The sequence below is a fragment of the Myodes glareolus genome, chromosome 7 (assembly GCF_982192425.1).
Source record: "Myodes glareolus chromosome 7, mMyoGla1.1, whole genome shotgun sequence".
In the NCBI taxonomy this organism is placed as follows: domain Eukaryota; kingdom Metazoa; phylum Chordata; class Mammalia; order Rodentia; family Cricetidae; genus Myodes; species Myodes glareolus.
The window spans coordinates 101,247,764-101,265,178 of record NC_142032.1 but is presented as its reverse complement, the minus strand read 5'-3'; the positions used below and the strand labels follow the sequence as shown (position 1 = coordinate 101,265,178).

The window sequence follows — 17,415 nt, the reverse complement described above, 5'->3', positions numbered from 1 at the left end:
CAAGGGAGCACCCTTCTCCTCATAAGGTTTCCATCTGGAGAAGACTGCCAGCCAGAACACAGGGCTGCCTGCGGCTGTGGGGGGAGGTAACACTTTGTCGTGCTTGATAAGGGGGCCCACGTCTTGTACATCTGTGCCGCCTCCCACTAGAACGTCTCCAAACAACGGAGGCAGCCTGGCATGGTGGAAGTTGGAGAAGATGGGACTAGCTACAGGTGCAGCACAGGTAAAAGTGTCACCTTGCTTCATCTCCAGCTGTCATGTGTGCGGGAAAGTCCCAGACAAGGCAGGGTTCAGTCCTGTCTGATAAGAGCCTCGATGAAGCCTGGTGTCCAGAGCGATGGCCCCTACTTGACATGTCAATGCTGAGCCTTAGCGATCTCTTGGATACAATTGGCACCGCTTTAATTGAGAGCCCTTAGCAATGACTTTGTACTATAGGCTGCATTATACGTGCTGCTAATTTATGTTAATGAGTCAGATTTTGAAACTCTGTTAGTGTTTTCCAATTGGAAGATAGTATGAGTGAAAAAGAGTCAGTCTTATTTTGTTCAAAGAGAGTCAAGTCTTCCACACATGTTAGAGGTTTCACAATGCAGTTCATTGTGAAACTATAAGTTTACTCTGAAAAGGTGGTTTTCCTAAATAAGTGTCAGTAAGGATTCTTAATTGATTCTCCCATTTGTCACCTAACTAAATAGGCACTGTATGCTTGGAACTATGATCTTACTGGCCTCACTTTCAACTATACTCAAAGGTACAGACTCAATTCATACTGATCCTTATAGAATAATTAAGTTTTGACAGTATGATTGGCATGATGTCTTTTATTTGCATTCAGATGTTAGAACCAGAACTGTCCCCGTGCACAACAACAATTAAAATGTGTTCCCTCCAAGTGTGAATAAGACCTCCCATCAGGCATTTCACCCAGCCCCTCCTGTTAGTCACACTGATGTCATTACTACCATCACAGCTTTTATAGACAAAGAAAGTAAAGCTCCTGAAATATTTTTTTCAAATCCATTAATAATTGGCAGAATGAAGTTGTAGATATGAGTTTTTCTAGACTCAAACAGTGTGGTCATTCGTCTTAAATGAATTGATCCCTAATGGCCCAAGTGGAACAAAGGAATTTGCATGATATTAGTCTGTAAGTTAATGAGACAGAATGGTTCAGAAAGATCTAATAGGAGGATATCTGAAAGCATAAGTAAGTGCATGTTTGTACCACTGTTGGGAAAGCTTTGTAATGGAGGAGTTGGTGGAAAGATGGTGCTTTAATTGTCGGACCAACATCTATCATTGGTTAATGAAATTTAGAACTGTGGAAGCATTCTGGTTCTTAAAAGATGGATGTTAAATTTTAAAAGTAATTAATGTATTATTGGTGTGTTTTAGAATTTAGATATAGACTGCCATTAGATCTTATATAAAGAATATTATTGCTGTAGACACCAAATATGTAAAGTCCTAGAATCAGACTCAGTATAAAGATAGATTGAAAGGGAAATTGTCCTTTAATGACAGTAGAATAACAGATATGAATAAGAACACTCAGTACAAATAATTACTGTATCAGATAAAAGGCCATTCACTCAAAACAAAATGATGACATAATATTTAATCTTCTAGGATACTATTTTATGCTCTAATAATGTGACTAAGAAATAAGGCAATACTGTTTTAGGATATTTTTGCTTTATGATTTGAAAGAAAATAATTTCTATTCAGGAAATTATATTACCTCTAAAAGTTACTGCAAAGTGTAAGACTTTGCTAAGGAAAATCACATAATACTGTGCGTTACAAAAGGTGACATTATTGTGTTAAGATATATACTTCATGCCAATTTACTATGGAGAACCATATGATATCTTGAATTTTAATAATCATTGAAAGACAGATAGATAATAGGTAGATAGATGATGGATAGATTATGATAGATAGATAGATAGATAGATAGATAGATAGATAGATAGATAGATACCCTTAGAAAAGAAGGGGCTGTTGTTTTCAACAATATAGATAGACTTATATTAAGGCACAAAAAGATAATCACTGCATAATCTCATTTACACTAGAGTATAAGAATGAACTTAGAGAAGTAATGAGTAAAATTGATTGAATGAAATCTTAAGCCTCCTATACTTTTCCCTTTACTTGAATTGGACTTATCAAAAATGATATTTACATATGTATAAATACTCATATTCATATATTTTTGCCAGGTGCATATACCTAAATATTTCATGTCATTGTAAAGATATAAAATTTATTAACTTAAATATGGCACCTGTGCACATTTCTAGTTCATTCCTAACTCTTCTTAACCCTTGATAGCTCATCTAATGCTATCCTGTTCCATTTTCCTGTCTAAAAATTCATACATGTTGGGTAGTATATAGTTAGTTAAATAAGCTTTATAATAGAGTGTGTATTAACTGAATATAATAACTGAATATTTATTCATTTATTTGCATTAAAATTAATATGTCCTACTTGCTGAATAGGTTCCATTTATATAAAATGTTCCTTTAATGATGAATATTTGGAGTTATTCCCATAGTGGAACATTCATGAACAAAACCGGCATGGACATCCTTGTGCTGATCTTTAGATGGACCTGTCTCCTCTATCTTGAACAACGGTTTTGGAGCTTAATTCTCTGTAAAATAATGAACATGGAATATTTCTAAGCTTAGAAGACGTCTTATTTTCCAGCTCCAACTTTGCTCTTTCCATTTGACGTAGTCTATTGGAAAGCCTATTGTTCCATCTTCCCAAATCTTGCTGCTCTGATTTTCAATTTCAGGCATCATGACATTATGTGCTTATCATTCAATTACAGATGTCTAGTGATTTGGATAATTTTAATACTTTTATATATTTCCTTTATAATTTCAATGTCAATTTAAGCCTCCTTACTTTCCCTCATTACCTTTAAAATCATTTGAAGACATATTTATATGCTCAAAACAAAACTCTTTTTGTTGAGAAGTATAATTAGGGATTGTGACTATTTCTTCCCATTATACACCTTCTACATTCACAATTTCCCTAGCAAACTTCTAAATTTGGTACGATAAAATGGATGACTTTTATAGTTATTGCATCTTCTATCTTAAGAAAACATTACTTTAAGTGTATAGTAAGATGTATTTTATTGTTGAGTATAAAACTTTAGTTTTTAAAGAAGATTTATTTTATTTTTACTACTTGTTAAAGATTATTTTTAACTTAAAAATATCGTATTGCTGTATTTGAGATACATATGTCATAAGTTTGGAAGAACTGTATATTAGACTTGAGGTTTTGCTCTCTTAAATATGATAAAAATTAGTTTTGCAAGGTTATATGGTTATTGAATTATTACATTAATTTCTTTATAAAAATCAAACTGCATGTAACTCTCTATTTCACTCTGATTTTTTAAGTGTCTTTGTTTGACCTTCATTGTTCAAGTGTCACTTTTTCTTTAGTCTTTATTTTTTTAATAACCTTGAAATCTTTAATGCATACTATTATACTCTGTGATTCATTTAATGGTAAATTTAGAATACACTTATTATCATTAGCAAATAAATTTTGTGGTTTTAGTTTTAACTGTGCTAAATTTATAACAATCTGGAAAGCATTCACAGGTTAATAAAGTTCAGTCCACAAATTATGGCCTCACACAGACACACACACATACACGTTATATTATTTCTCATTGTTTATAATTTTTAGTGTTTATTGTTAAACAGTTTATGTTTTTGGTTTTATGAATGCTGACATTTTTCAATAAAATTTTAATTATTGATTTTTACTATCTAGAGTACAAATACGTATACCTTAGTAACATATTGGCTACAAATTTTCAATTAAATGTTTATTGATTGTTCTTCTTTTTCAGTACTGTTGATGAAACCTAGAGTCTTGTGGATGCTATCAGACATTCTACCAATGAGTTCTATCCATGGCTCAGATTTATTAATATTTTATTTAATGTTTCTGCATGCATATAATGTATTTGGATCCAATCCAATCTCCAATTCTCCCCCATTCATATTTTTCTTCCATCTTTATGTTCTTACTCTATCTCTTTCTCCCTCTCATTTTTAAATTTAATGTTCACTGAAATCAGTGTTGTCTGTGTGTACAGATTTTATTCTGTGACATATTCTCATCAAGTTGCTCAGTCTGGCCTTGAACGCATTCTGGACCTGAGCAGACCCTGAAGGTGGCACCTTCCTACCTCAGCATACTGAACAGCAGAGATTGCATTCCTGTACCACCAGGATTTCTATCATTTTTCTTGGTGTGTTAAACATGAAGAAATTAAAAAGTATATTAATAGAATTGATAAAAATTCATATTCTTTGACTTATTCTAAATCCCATTGGAACATTTTTTCATTGTTTCAGAATTTGGTATTATACTAGCTTAGATTTTCTTTATTTCTAGGTTTAATCAAAAATTTTCAAAACTATTAAAAATGGAAAGTAACCTTTTTGGTGGTTCCGGAGTCAAACGAAAGATTGGCAAGCAATCTCACACCAAGCTAACCTTGGCATAAATACTAAATATAACTGAATGCTTTTCTTCTTCTATTATAATAATAATTATATTTTGCATTAATTATTTAGGTCATAAATACCAAAATTTTAACTATCAGAACAGAAAAACACAAATAATTGATCCATTGTTCACAAAAAGGCAGGAGTGAATGCAGTATTGTTTTGGTAAATAAAGAAAGAGCCCACGCCTAAAGATCAGAACACTGAATGACAGAATTATAATGTCTTCCCATTCTAATTGACCCTTTATTTTGTCCAGCGTTTTGGGGATTTCTTTTAAATATGCTTAAATTCCAGGTAACTTTAAAGTTTTAAAAGGGTATTAATTATTAAGGGTTTGCCTGGTATCAATAACTTTCATGCATTTTCTTATTTCTTCCCAGAAATATTGAAAAATGATTGCAGATAATCTCTCAAGAGTTCCAGAAGGATGTTCTCTGTCAATGACACTGCCTCGCACCCCTCTGTCTTCCTTCTGCTGGGCATTCCTGGCCTGGATGCTTTCCATGTCTGGATTGCCTTCCCCTTCTTTATTGTTTATCTGATAGCACTTGTGGGGAATTTCACAATTCTCTGTGTGATCAAGAATGAGCAGAGTCTTCACCAGCCCATGTTCTACTTCCTTGCTCTCCTCTCTTTCATCGATCTTGGTCTCTCCACATCTACCGTTCCCAAGATGCTAGGTATCTTCTGGTTTAACCTTACAGAGATAAGTTTTGAAGGCTGTCTCATCCAAATGTTCTTCATCCATACCTACACGGGAATGGAATCTGTTGTACTCCTGGCCATGGCAATTGACCGTTTTGTAGCCATTTGTCACCCACTTAGATATACTTCTATTCTCACCAACAAGGTGGTAGCTATCATGGCATCTGTTGTAGTAGGGAGGCCTGTCCTTCTTGTCATTCCCTTCTGTCCACTCCTTAAGCGATTGCCCTTTTGTGGACACTACATAATTCCTCATACCTACTGTGAACACATGGGGATAGCTCGGCTAGCCTGTGCCAGCATAAGGATAAACATCATCTATGGCTTATTTACCATTGCTGCTCTGATCTTTGATTTAGTTCTCATTGCTCTATCCTATGTTTGGATCCTACAGGCTGTTTTTCGCCTTCCTTCTAGAGATGCCAGACACAAAGCCCTTAGTACATGTGGTTCACATGTCTGTGTCATCTTAGCCTTTTATACACCAGCATTTTTCTCTTTTATGACTCATAGATTTGGTAGAAATGTTCCTCGTTACATTCACATTCTCTTGGCCAATCTCTATGTGGTTGTCCCTCCTTGTTTAAATCCAGTTATTTATGGAGTGAGGACGAAACAAATTAGGGAGGGTGTCATGAAAATATTTGTAAAGAAAGAGTAACTCAAATATCAGAGGTTCACAAATGCTGCCAGGTTGCTTTCCATTATTTGTCTTTCTCAGTGTTCTCCAATGAGCCACTTAGTCAAGGGCTATTCATACTCTTCAGGCATTATCATGGAGTCCAAATCAACATTTCTCTTATAAAATGTCTACTTTGACTTTAAATGTTTATTACCTTTGTTATTTTTAATGAGAGTTAAAGAACATAGAGGAATAAAGGCTAAGTAAAAGGTGTAAAAAGAGCTAATAGCTATACTCCTCAAAGTGTTCCACATAATAGAAACAGAAGGAACATTGCCAAACTCTTTTTATGAGGCTACAGCTACCCTGATACCAAAATTACACAGACTCAACCAAGAAAGGGAATTACAGACTAATCTCACTCATAAACATGGATACTTAATAAAATACTGCAAACCGAATCCAAGAAAACATCAAAAAAAAAATCATCCACCTTGATCAAGTCGGTTTCATTCCAGAGATGCAGGGCTGGTTCAACATAGGAAATTCTATCAATGTAATCCATCATATAAATAAACTGAAAGAAAAAAAACCATATGATCATTTCATTAGATGCCGTAAAAGCATTTGACAAAATCCAATACCCCTTCATGATAAAGGTCTTGGAGAGATAAGGGATACAAGGAACATATCTAAATATAATAAAAGCAATATATAGCAAGCTGGCAACTAACATCAAATTAAGTGGAGAGAAACTCAAAGCAATTCCACTAAAATCAGGAACAAGACAAGGCTGCCCACTCTCTCCATATCTCTTCAACATAGTTCTTTAAGTTTTAGCAATAGCAATAAGACAACAAAAGGAGATCAAGAGGATTCAAATTGAAAAGGAAAAAGTCAAACTTTCATTATTTGCAGATGATAAGATTGTGTACAAAAGTGACCCCAAAAACTTTACCAAAGAACTCTTATAGCTGATAGGAGTGTTGCAGTAATGTGGCAGGATACAAGATCAACTCACACAAAAAAAATAGTAGCCCTTCTATACACAAATGATAAAGCTGAGAGGGAAATCAGAGAAACATCACCTTTCACAATAGCCACAAATAACATAAACTATCTTGAAGTAACACTAACCAACGAAGTGAAAGACCTATTTGACAAGAACTTTAAGTCTTTGAAGAAATTGAAGAAGATACCAGAAAATTAAAAGATCTTCCATGCTCTTGGATAGGAAGGATCAAAATAGTAAAAATGATAATCTTACCAAAAGCAATCTTAAATCTACAGATTCAGTGCAATACCCATCAAAACCCAAAGAGACCTTGAAAGAACAATAATGAAGTTGAACAATAATCACTTCATATGGAAAAATAAAAACCCAGGATAGACAAAACAATCCTGAATAATAAAGGAACATTTAGAGGCATCACCATTCCTCACATTGAGCTCTATTACAGATCTACAGTAATGAAAACAGCTTGGTATTGGCATAAAAACAGAGACATTGACCAATAGGATCGAATTAAAGACCCAAATATTAATCCACAAACCTATGAAGACCTGATTTTTGACAAAGAATCTAAAATTATACAATGGAAGAAAGAAAACATGTTCAACAAATGTTGCTGGCATAGCTGGATGTCAGCCTATAGAAGAATGAAAATAGATCCATATCTATCTCTGTGCACAAAACTTAAGTTCAAATGTATTAAATACCTCCATATAAATCTGACCACACTGAACCTGATAGAGGAGAAAGTGGGAAGTACTCTTCAATGCATGGGCACAAGAAACTACTTCCTAAATATAACCTTAGTAGCACAGCCACTGAGAGCAACAGTAAATAAATGGGACCTCCTAAAACTGAGAAGCTCCTGTAAAGCAAAAGGCACAGTCAAAAAGATTCTCTAATATATGGAAAATGGTATTTATTATATCATAGCAAAAATTACATATAGGTTTTATAAAATGGAAAATTTTGATGGCACACATGTCTTAAGAATTTGAATCATGAATCTTTTTTTATTCTAAATGCCTTAAATGCTCACTTCTCTTCCAGTATTACCATTATTTACATGATTCTCCTTAATTTTTTATAATTATTACAGCCTTTGTGATATTTATTTCTCATGTGTATCTCTGTGTCACATTCAATTTCACCAATAGATGATGCTATGGTAACAAAATTAGAGAAAGAGTTTACATGAAAATACAATGAGGCAATAAAGCCTTACATAAACCTACCTTTAAAAACATCTACCAAATTTACAAAATTTGAAGTTATTCTCTAAGAGGCATTTATATCACAAATGCAAAGACCATTTGTATATGGCATAAGGTGTAGCTGAGTGGTAGAGTAAATGTGCAATATTTCCTTTTATGAAAAGATTTATTTTACTCTCTTTATATGGATATTCTGTTTGCATGCAAGTATGTGCACCACATGCATGCCTGTTGGATACCCTAGAACTGGGGTTATGTATGGTTGTGAGCCACCATATGGGTACAGAGAATTGGTATCAGATCCCCCACAAAAGCAACTCTCTCTCCAACCTTTTACATTTTAAAACTTACATATCAAACACCTTTCTGACAGCCTTTTCCACAATTAACAAAAACCATAACTGTATAGAACCTTTGTTAATGGGCCAAATCTTTAAAACTTTTATTTATTGTGTATGGAATGAACACTCTTTAAACTTTGTGTGTGCATTGATGAGTAATTTCCATTCTTGCTCCAAACTGCTTCTCCTAATGCATCTACAGTGACACTATAAATTATATTGCAGTTATATTATCATTCATATGAGTATATTAGATAAATAATCATGACTCCTTTTCTTTGTAAGTGCAATCATTCTACTTAAAATTCTGAATTACATTTTTTACTCAATTAACACCAAATTTTGTCTTTAGGATCTAAATGAAATCTAAGACAATGTATCATTGGCCAAGTTCAATGATATGTAATGTTTCACTGAGTGATAGGAACAAGAAAATGAGCTAGAAAAAGGACTTTATGGGTACTGGAAACTTTTGACATCTTATTTTGGGTGACGGTTCATAGTAGTGTACATATTGTACCTTACATTAAGATTGTTACACTTAGGTAGTTAGATTTACTTCAATGCTATTACATAACAGTTGCTGCAAAAGTTAACACACCCATCTTACTATTGAATCACACTCTTGTTTGTCTTGACTAAATAGCAAATAATGGGATTATTGGAAGACAATGCAAATATATATTTATTTTCTTGGAAACTTTCAGTAGAGAGAAAAATGAAAACATTAATATGGCATTTGAAAAATAGAACATGAACATGATGTTTATATCAATAATTTATCTATCAAGTACAAGAGGAAATATTTTTAGAATATTTTTGTGGAAATGATAAAATTATGTTAACACTATTTATGTTCTTATATGAGAACACATAAAATATAAAATATAAAAGATTGATGAGACCTATTCAAACAACTAAATGAAGTAGAGAAACTAAAACCGAGGCTCTGTTTAGGTAAACTTCAAGGAAAAGAAGAGAAAGAAGTAGAACAAAATTGACAACTGTCAGTTTGTTTATTTCTCTAAAAATAGAATTAATTTTGTGTATCTTGAGGCTTCACAGATGACTGTGGAGCTTGATAAATTTCAGACTGTTGGAAATACTGAACACAGACTCATCAGTGATGATCTCACAAGGATAGGGAGTGTCAGAAACTGAGTCATATTCTGAGGAGAGTAAGCTTTTGAGAAGATACTTTTTGAAATCTTTGGTCAAATGGTGTAGCTTCATCATCTTTGTGTTGATTGCTATTACCTGAAACTGACAGAAAAAGGAGGTTGCGTGTTGTCTTTTTCTTTTTGTAATTATTGTGCCATTGGTATTATTTAACAAATGAGCGACTTATTAATCTCAGCATTTTAAATGTCTGCCAATTACTGACATTGAAATGCATAAAGGTTAATGATATATGCTTTCTACCTAGGGATTTGGGGAGAACCCCAATGAAACTGTATAAATGTACACACACACACACACACACACACACACACAGCCACTTAGTGACAAACAAACAATATCAAGGAAACGGGAGCTGTGTGTGAAGAATTCTAATGAAGTTATTTCAGGACTATGTGAGTACTGAGAAAGATGCCTTAGATTCAGGCATGGGTGCTGACACCGACTACCCTGGCACTTAAGAGGAGGAGGCAAAGGGGTCATGCTTCCTCAGCTACATGGCAAATTAGAGGCCATCCTGGAGAACTTGAGACTGTGCCAATCAGCTCACCAACTAACACAACAGGAAAGAAGACATGCTGGTATTGGTATGCTTCATTTGATTTTGACCTAACTATTTGTGCCCCTACCTGCACTTTTATAAGTGGAAATTAACTAAAAGCCATTTTAGATTCCCTTTTGGATAACAGGGGGATCTTTTCTCTTGGGCTATTGTATATTATGCAATATGTGGTTAAGAGGACTAAAAAATAGATATAGTAAGAGCAGTGGTACATTAAAAATCAGATGCCCTTAAAAATGGGATAATAAACTTTCTGATGTTTCAATAGTGGGAACTTAGAAAAACACACGCAAAAAAGCAGATTTTAATTGTATTCAAAAGTAAAATTATGGGCTTCAGTTTATTCCAGTTGTTGAATTCTTTCTTGACATTTACAGAATTTGATTACCAGTGCATAAAACATGAATCCACACAGGCACATATATACCAGTGGAAATCACTACAAAATATTGCCTGGCAGAACTGGCAGTCATTAAATAGTTGGTTGAAGTTGATGGCAGGCGCCACTGGTGAACTTATGTAAGGAGTTACTCATCCACTTTAGCTCCAGGTCTTGACAGACAACACAGGGTGGAAAAGATAGCTATGAAATCTCATGCTTCCTTGACCTTCCTGTTACAGTTCTCAGAACCACCAGCTATAATATGATGCATGATAAGACAGTTCCTTTTGCCAAGAAGACTACATTTCATTTAAAAATATCACTTAACTTTCCATGTGTGTGTTCTAGTCCTGATGTTAATTTTCTTTGGACAAGCAAAGGTAGAATCCAGAAGAGCAACAACTCCCTTGTGGAGTTGAAAGGACAAGGATCTTTGTAGCTCACACTACATCTTCCATCATCTTCTAGCTGTGCTGGAACTTTGCACTGACACCACCAACACAGCCCAGTCCAAGCTTCAGCCCACCCAGGTTTGTTTTTCTCTCTACAGATCTTAAAGTGGGAATAACAAAATTTATTTCAGTAAAAATATAATTTAAAAGTTTTAAGAATACTTTATTCAGAGACAATTAATATTCCCCTTTTATTTTCAAAGTGTTACAGAGTTGTAGAGTTAATTGGAATTCTATTGAATATAGATAAGGAAGTTGTCACTAACTACTTTGGGACCATAAGTACAATAGTATATTATGCAATTATCTGTGAAAATATAACTAAAATGTGCGATATTCTGAGTTATGTAAACACAGTTTACATACCGTTTTTTAATCTGTACTGCTGCTTGTGTGAATTTAAAAGGGAACATATGGAGAAGTACTTGGGTGGAACGTATGGAGAAGTATGTGGGTGGAATGTATGGAGAAGTACATGGTAGGTTTGGAGGCAGGAAAAAAAGGTAGAAGTGATGTAATTATAATCTTAAAAAAGAAAAATATTAAAAGGTGTATTAATTTAAATCATCCCCATTTTAGGAAAAATAATAAAAGAAAATTAAACATAGGGGGAAACAATTGCTAATTGTCTCTGAGAAAGTCTGACAGCATTTGACTTCTGAAGAAAATATGACAAAGATGAAATAAAAACATACCATAAAGTTCCAGAATCTGATCTATTTGCCAAGCAAAATTTTCTGCCAGGGCAAAGAACACCCCAGACGTCATCTTACCTCTTTTGAGTACCTTAGTTATCACTCCGTTTTCTTCCAGTAGACATTGGTTACTTGTTTGTAATGTGCTATTTCAGAATTCTAAGGTTCATCAGATGAAGACCCTACTATCTCTTGTAGGAACTGGGATTTCAGAAGTAAGATACATGAGTAACCTCCATTAAGTTACTGTTTGATTCTAAAACCCAGAAGAAATAAATAAGAATTACTTGATTTAATTAAGAAATTGGCACTTTTAAAATATAGTGCACAGAATTCTAGAGAACAAGAAAATAAGTGAAAGCATAAATGCACAGGAATTAGCATATGGCACAGGGTGTTACCTGTATTTCAACCATAACCACATGGTGACTGCGAGTGAGAAGAATCTGCAATGCACATCTCTCTGTCTCTAGCAGGTGCCTCTTTTTGGGGACTTTTCTTCTCATCTATTACAAAGAATCCGTCATTTCCCTCTGCGTCTGTTTGTTTTCCTCTTCAACATTCCAAAGACTGTTCTGGTTTTGAGAATGTCAGACTTTCAATTAATTTTCATATATTTAGTTTAAGAATTGTTCCACATACTGATCTTTTGGAGAGAATGTTTCACTGAGTATGTGATAAGAAAGGGGGTGTGCTTAATGTATAGATGATGAAACTGGAATCATCAATTCAGGTTTAAAAATCAGGTTTAAGCACATTTTCGAAGTGGGAAGTGGGCTTCAAGTGCTGGTAGCCAGACCCTATTACTGATTACTTTTTCAGACCTTTGTTTTAAACACTCATTGAAAACAAGGCAGATAATCTAATAACCATGCAGTGTGGGAAGTATAATACATTTTTTGCCTTTAAACTGTTAGGCAATTTCTGAATGAGAAAAAGAAGCTTCTCTACCTCCTGGCACAGCCGATGGTAGGAGTCAGAAGCATCATGTAGCTCTTCCGGCATTTCTTCCTCACTGCTTTCCCAGATACCATGTGCAAACAACAAAATAAAATGCTTTTCACATTGTTTACACAACCGGTACTTACGGCTGTTTAAAACTCAAACCATTCACTGGTGGTGGTGCTGAGAAGCAAGAAACAGGGCTCAGTGTTCTGTCATCCCCTGTTTATGAAAGAATTTGTGCCCCAGTTTAATTTTGTTCCCCCATAAATGCACATAATGTAAAAACGAAGCCTGGACTTTACTGACAGAGTCCACATAACTGCCATCCATGGAGAAAACAGAACAGTTTTCCATTGATATTTCATAACATCTTCCCTTAAGAGGGTCCTGATATAAATAGATGAAAATAAATCTTATATGGAAGATATTGGGGTGAGTGTTTATATATGAAAACACGGGAGAAAATTCTAAATATTTCTAAATAGACTGATTAATAAACCTGTGATTAAAGCGATTAATTTGATTTCCCAAATATATGCATTATATTCCATGATCTTCAAGAAATTTTGTTTTTATTTTAAATTATTTGTTTTTGAACCCATATTTAATTCTTACTTGGTTCAAACAAGTATAATTCTCAAATTACCTTAAAATTTCCCATAAAAGTTTACAATGAGCAAAATATTTTCATTTCATGCACATTTACATACAGTTTTATTACTTAACTACTGTGTTCTAACAAACTTTCATGAGTCTCTGAAAACAATGGTATAAATAATCAGTTTGCATAGCTTATTATATGGTAAAAAATTTAAGTCAAAACTCCTAATGCAGCCAGATACATGTTTGGTGTCTCTGACAAGAGACCATAGCCAGATAGGAGCCTTCTGAAGCTCTGATTAAAAACACCAATACCTTGGGCTCACATAGCTGACATGCCTCAGAGCTACCCCAAGAGATGAATGTAAATTGGAAAGAGGGAACACCTCATTCCTCAAGGAACTGAGCACACAGGATCCCAGCCATTCATAGCAGATCTGAGTTACTGTTTCCATCTCCTACAGCAGAGATTTTACATAAGAAACAATGCCTTGTCTTCTCTAGAGTGAAAATCATAAAGCAGAATAAAAATATCAATGGTCTTGTGAGTGGTGTACAAACTGACCTGAGTCTTGTGCTTTCTGTTTTCCTTCACAGAACCCTGGGCTTCGGTACTTCCACTGGGACCTCAGACTAGTTCACTGAGAATCAAAGTCCACACCAACTCCCCAGCCACTCTGCCACACTGAATCACCTAAAGTCTTTGTTGATGTGTGACTTGCATTGGATAGCTGGGAAAGTTCCAATAATATCCACATATTCTTGAAAATTTAAACTATAAGATACTTGTGACATTTTAAGTTTCCTATGTCAAGAGTCTGATGGTAGGAGAACCAAACTTTGGTTCTTAAAAACAAGGCTTTTTACAGTAGAGAATTTGATATGATCTCTAGTTGGAAGAACTTCTACTCTCAAAACCAGAATGTCTTGACAAGAGAGTGCTCACATTCTACATACTTTGTCCTAGAAGAATCTCACATAAACCTCCTCTTATCTACAACAGGTAGTCTGTCCTCAACAGGGGTTAAAGAGGAAAACATTCACAGCCAAGTCACCAAACACCACTGAACTAACCAATAGTAACTCAAAGACTTCACATGTGACTTTGTGAGGTTGACTTGGAGTCAGAGAAGAAACTTGTTCATTAACTCTCTGTAAGGTCTAACTTAATTTTGTATTTTTAAAATTAAAACTGGAATGTAAAAATCCTCTTAATACCACATATTTTTCTCACTTTCCAGCATTCTATTAAGGAACAATCAAATTCTGATTCATTGAAGGAACACTGTATTTTACCAGTCCCTTTTATAATTATGATTATTACCTTGAGAAGCAACAGATTGTTCAATAAATGGATGAAATAAAGACTGGTTCTAAGATGATTAAAAATATCTGTCCAAAATTTTCCTTAGGAGCAGATAGCAGTGCTCAGAAAACTTTCCTAGGGGAAGAATGGCTCATTGATAATGCTCCTGTGGGATCACTGATTAGGTAAAAAGACAACTCAGAAGTTATTTTTCAATTTCATGACTAAAGGTTGCCATCTAGAAATAAAGAAAGAACAGATAAAAAACCCAAGCATATCAGCCTGAAGGTCCAGAAGAGGCACAACAGTGCTTCCACTGGTGTATTTATGTGTCCAAAAGTCACCAGCAATCCAGAGACTTTCAGTTTTACCTCATTCATGGAACCACTGAAGGTTCCATGTGAGTGTTTGCTTCTGCTACCATGACAAGCATCATAGACCTTTCATCAGCCTCTGAACAAAGAACCACTGGTGGCCATGGTTTCTGCTCAAATTTCGCTATGGTTGAATGCTAGTGACTGACAAAGAATGAGCTTAGTTAAAGACTTGGATGTTTTCACTTCCCTCGCAAACTCTCTTTCTCAGGTATCATGATCAGTGGCAAGAGACAGAACGATGAGCTCAGTGGAAGCCAACAACATGTCATATCTCAACCCTAGAACTGCAATTTTGACTGGAATTCCTGGACTGGAACATGTGCAGTTTTGGATTGGATTTCCGTTCTTTGCAGTGTGTCTAGTGGCTCTTTTGGGAAATATCATTTTATTGATCATCATCCCAGCTGAGCGTAGCTTGCACCAGCCCATGTATATCTTCCTGGCTGTGCTGGCAGCTACAGATATAGGACTCTGTGCAGCAATTGCCCCCAAAATGTTGGCCATCTTTTGGTTCAGAGCTTATTCTATGGCCTTTGATGCCTGCCTAGCTCAGCTGTTCTTCATCCATACTTTACAGTGCATGGAGTCTGGTATTCTATTGGCAATGGCTTTTGATCGCTACATTGCCATCTGTGACCCTCTGAGACACACATCTATCCTTACACCTCCAATTCTGCGTCGTATGATAGTGGTGGTGGTAATTCGAGCAGTAGTACTAGTAGGTCTGTTACCAAGTCTTATAAAAAGACTGCATCTTTTTCATTCTGTTCAAATTGCCCACTCTTATTGTGAACACATGGCTGTGGTGAAGCTTGCAGCAGATGATGTACAAGTCAATAAAATATGTGGTCTTTTTGTGGGCTTTAGCATTCTGGGATTCGATATGACTTTTATCCTCATATCTTATGCACTGATTTTCCGGGCTGTTTTTCGTCTTCCACAGAAAGAGGCACGGATCAAAGCTTTTAACACCTGCACAGCTCATATTTTTGTTTTTCTGGAGTTTTATATCCTTGCCTTTTTCTCCTTTTTCAGCCACCGTTTTGGTCATGTTGTTCCTTCAACCCACATTCTTCTGTCTACCATCTACCTCCTCCTGCCTCCTGCTCTCAACCCCATCGTGTACGGTGTAAAAAATATGGTCATTCGTAGGAGGGTGGAACAGATCTTTCTTCTAAATCGTGGATGTCAGCAGTGATCTGGTAGATACTGCCTTGCAGAAAAGGCTCCTGCTTTCTAGAGATGGGGGAGGTTTCTGCTCTGTGCTCATTGTCGGGCATTCATATCCTCATAATGGAACAGGACGGAATTCATTTTCACAATTACAAGTGGATTAAAATAAAAAGTCTTCAAAATAAGACTTACATCAGGTCCCCATCTCTGAAATACTTCATATCAAATATAGATCTCATATTTCCATTGTTTTAATTAGTTTTAATCTGCAGTACATGTAGTTTTTGATTACGAATAAAATTATTAGTTATTTGTTGATTGTGCGTTGTGTGTTGTGGAAAATTTTTAATATATCATCTCATATATGGGTCATTTTAGTTGTTGATTACATTGTATCATTCATATTTTGCATTTTGTCCAATTCAATTAAAATAATAAAAATAAATTAAAATTTAATAGAATCAGTGCCCACTTTGATTATTATGTTATTAATTACCTATTGAGATTTTTATTGATTTCTAAAAAAGTTCTTGTTTACTTGTAATTTAATCATTGCCATCAGAAAATGCTAATATTTGCATTTTGTTCCATTATAATCTTTATACTGTACTATGTGGCTTTGTAATTAACATGTTTAGTATTTGTTGGATTGTTCATGTGTGTGTGTATGTAAATGATCAGTTTATAATTTAACTTAAGAGATTAGAAAAATTTACTCAGTGGTTATAAGCACTTTTTACTCTTGCAAAAGACCCCGGTTTGGTTCCTGTCATACACATTGTGATTTACACCCACATATCACTTCAGTTCCAGAAAAATCTCACACCTTTTTCTGAACTCTTTGGGCAGGAAGTAGGTGCTTGTTGCAAATTCATATATGAAGAAAAAACATTCATACACATAAAAATAAAAAATACATAGCTGGAAGTAAATAAATTGAAATTCAAATGAGCAATTAATAGACAAAATCTCAAATAGAGAAACAGAGAGATCCCTCCAGCAAAAAATAAATCACTGACATAAAGAAATGAAATTATAAACTAAATTCTATATGTTACATAAAGATAAAGCATGTTTCAATAAACATGTGACAACAAAAATCAATTATATACACTTATTATACTTCATGGTGAATATCAGTTTTAAAACTGTTCTCTAAGTGAACTTGACTCCTATTCTAAAGGTGGAAATTTATGCCTGTAGTACTGTAAAGATGTAAACACATGCTTAGCACCATAGGCATGGAGAGGGAACCCACTGCAGTTGTCTATCTAAATTGGCAAAG

The 17,415-nt window shown here is 34.7% G+C and overlaps 2 protein-coding genes across 3 annotated transcripts; both read left to right on the top strand.

The window, feature by feature from the left end:
- Positions 1-424: 424 nt before the first annotated feature.
- On the top strand, positions 425-5,931 carry LOC125397241 (olfactory receptor 52E4-like). 2 transcript variants are annotated; one of them, XM_048429527.3, is made up of 2 exons: positions 425-432; positions 4,992-5,931. In XM_048429527.3, the coding sequence occupies exons 1-2, from the start codon at positions 425-427 to the stop codon at positions 5,929-5,931; spliced, it is 948 nt and encodes a 315-aa protein (XP_048285484.3). The 2 variants fall into 2 exon arrangements, with proteins under 2 accessions (XP_048285484.3, XP_085548702.2); XM_085692576.2 differs by lacking the exon at positions 425-432 and having other exon boundaries at positions 4,990-5,931.
- Positions 5,932-15,195: 9,264 nt separating this feature from the next.
- On the top strand, positions 15,196-16,155 carry LOC125397293 (olfactory receptor 52A1-like). The gene has a single exon (XM_048429572.3). The coding sequence runs from the start codon at positions 15,196-15,198 to the stop codon at positions 16,153-16,155; it is 960 nt and encodes a 319-aa protein (XP_048285529.3).
- The last annotated feature ends 1,260 nt before the right edge of the window (positions 16,156-17,415 follow it).

Coding starts and splice junctions, on each gene's coding strand:
- LOC125397293 (XM_048429572.3), top strand. CDS start 15,196: ATGAGCTCAGTGGAAGCCAACAACATGTCATATCTCAACCCTAGAACT.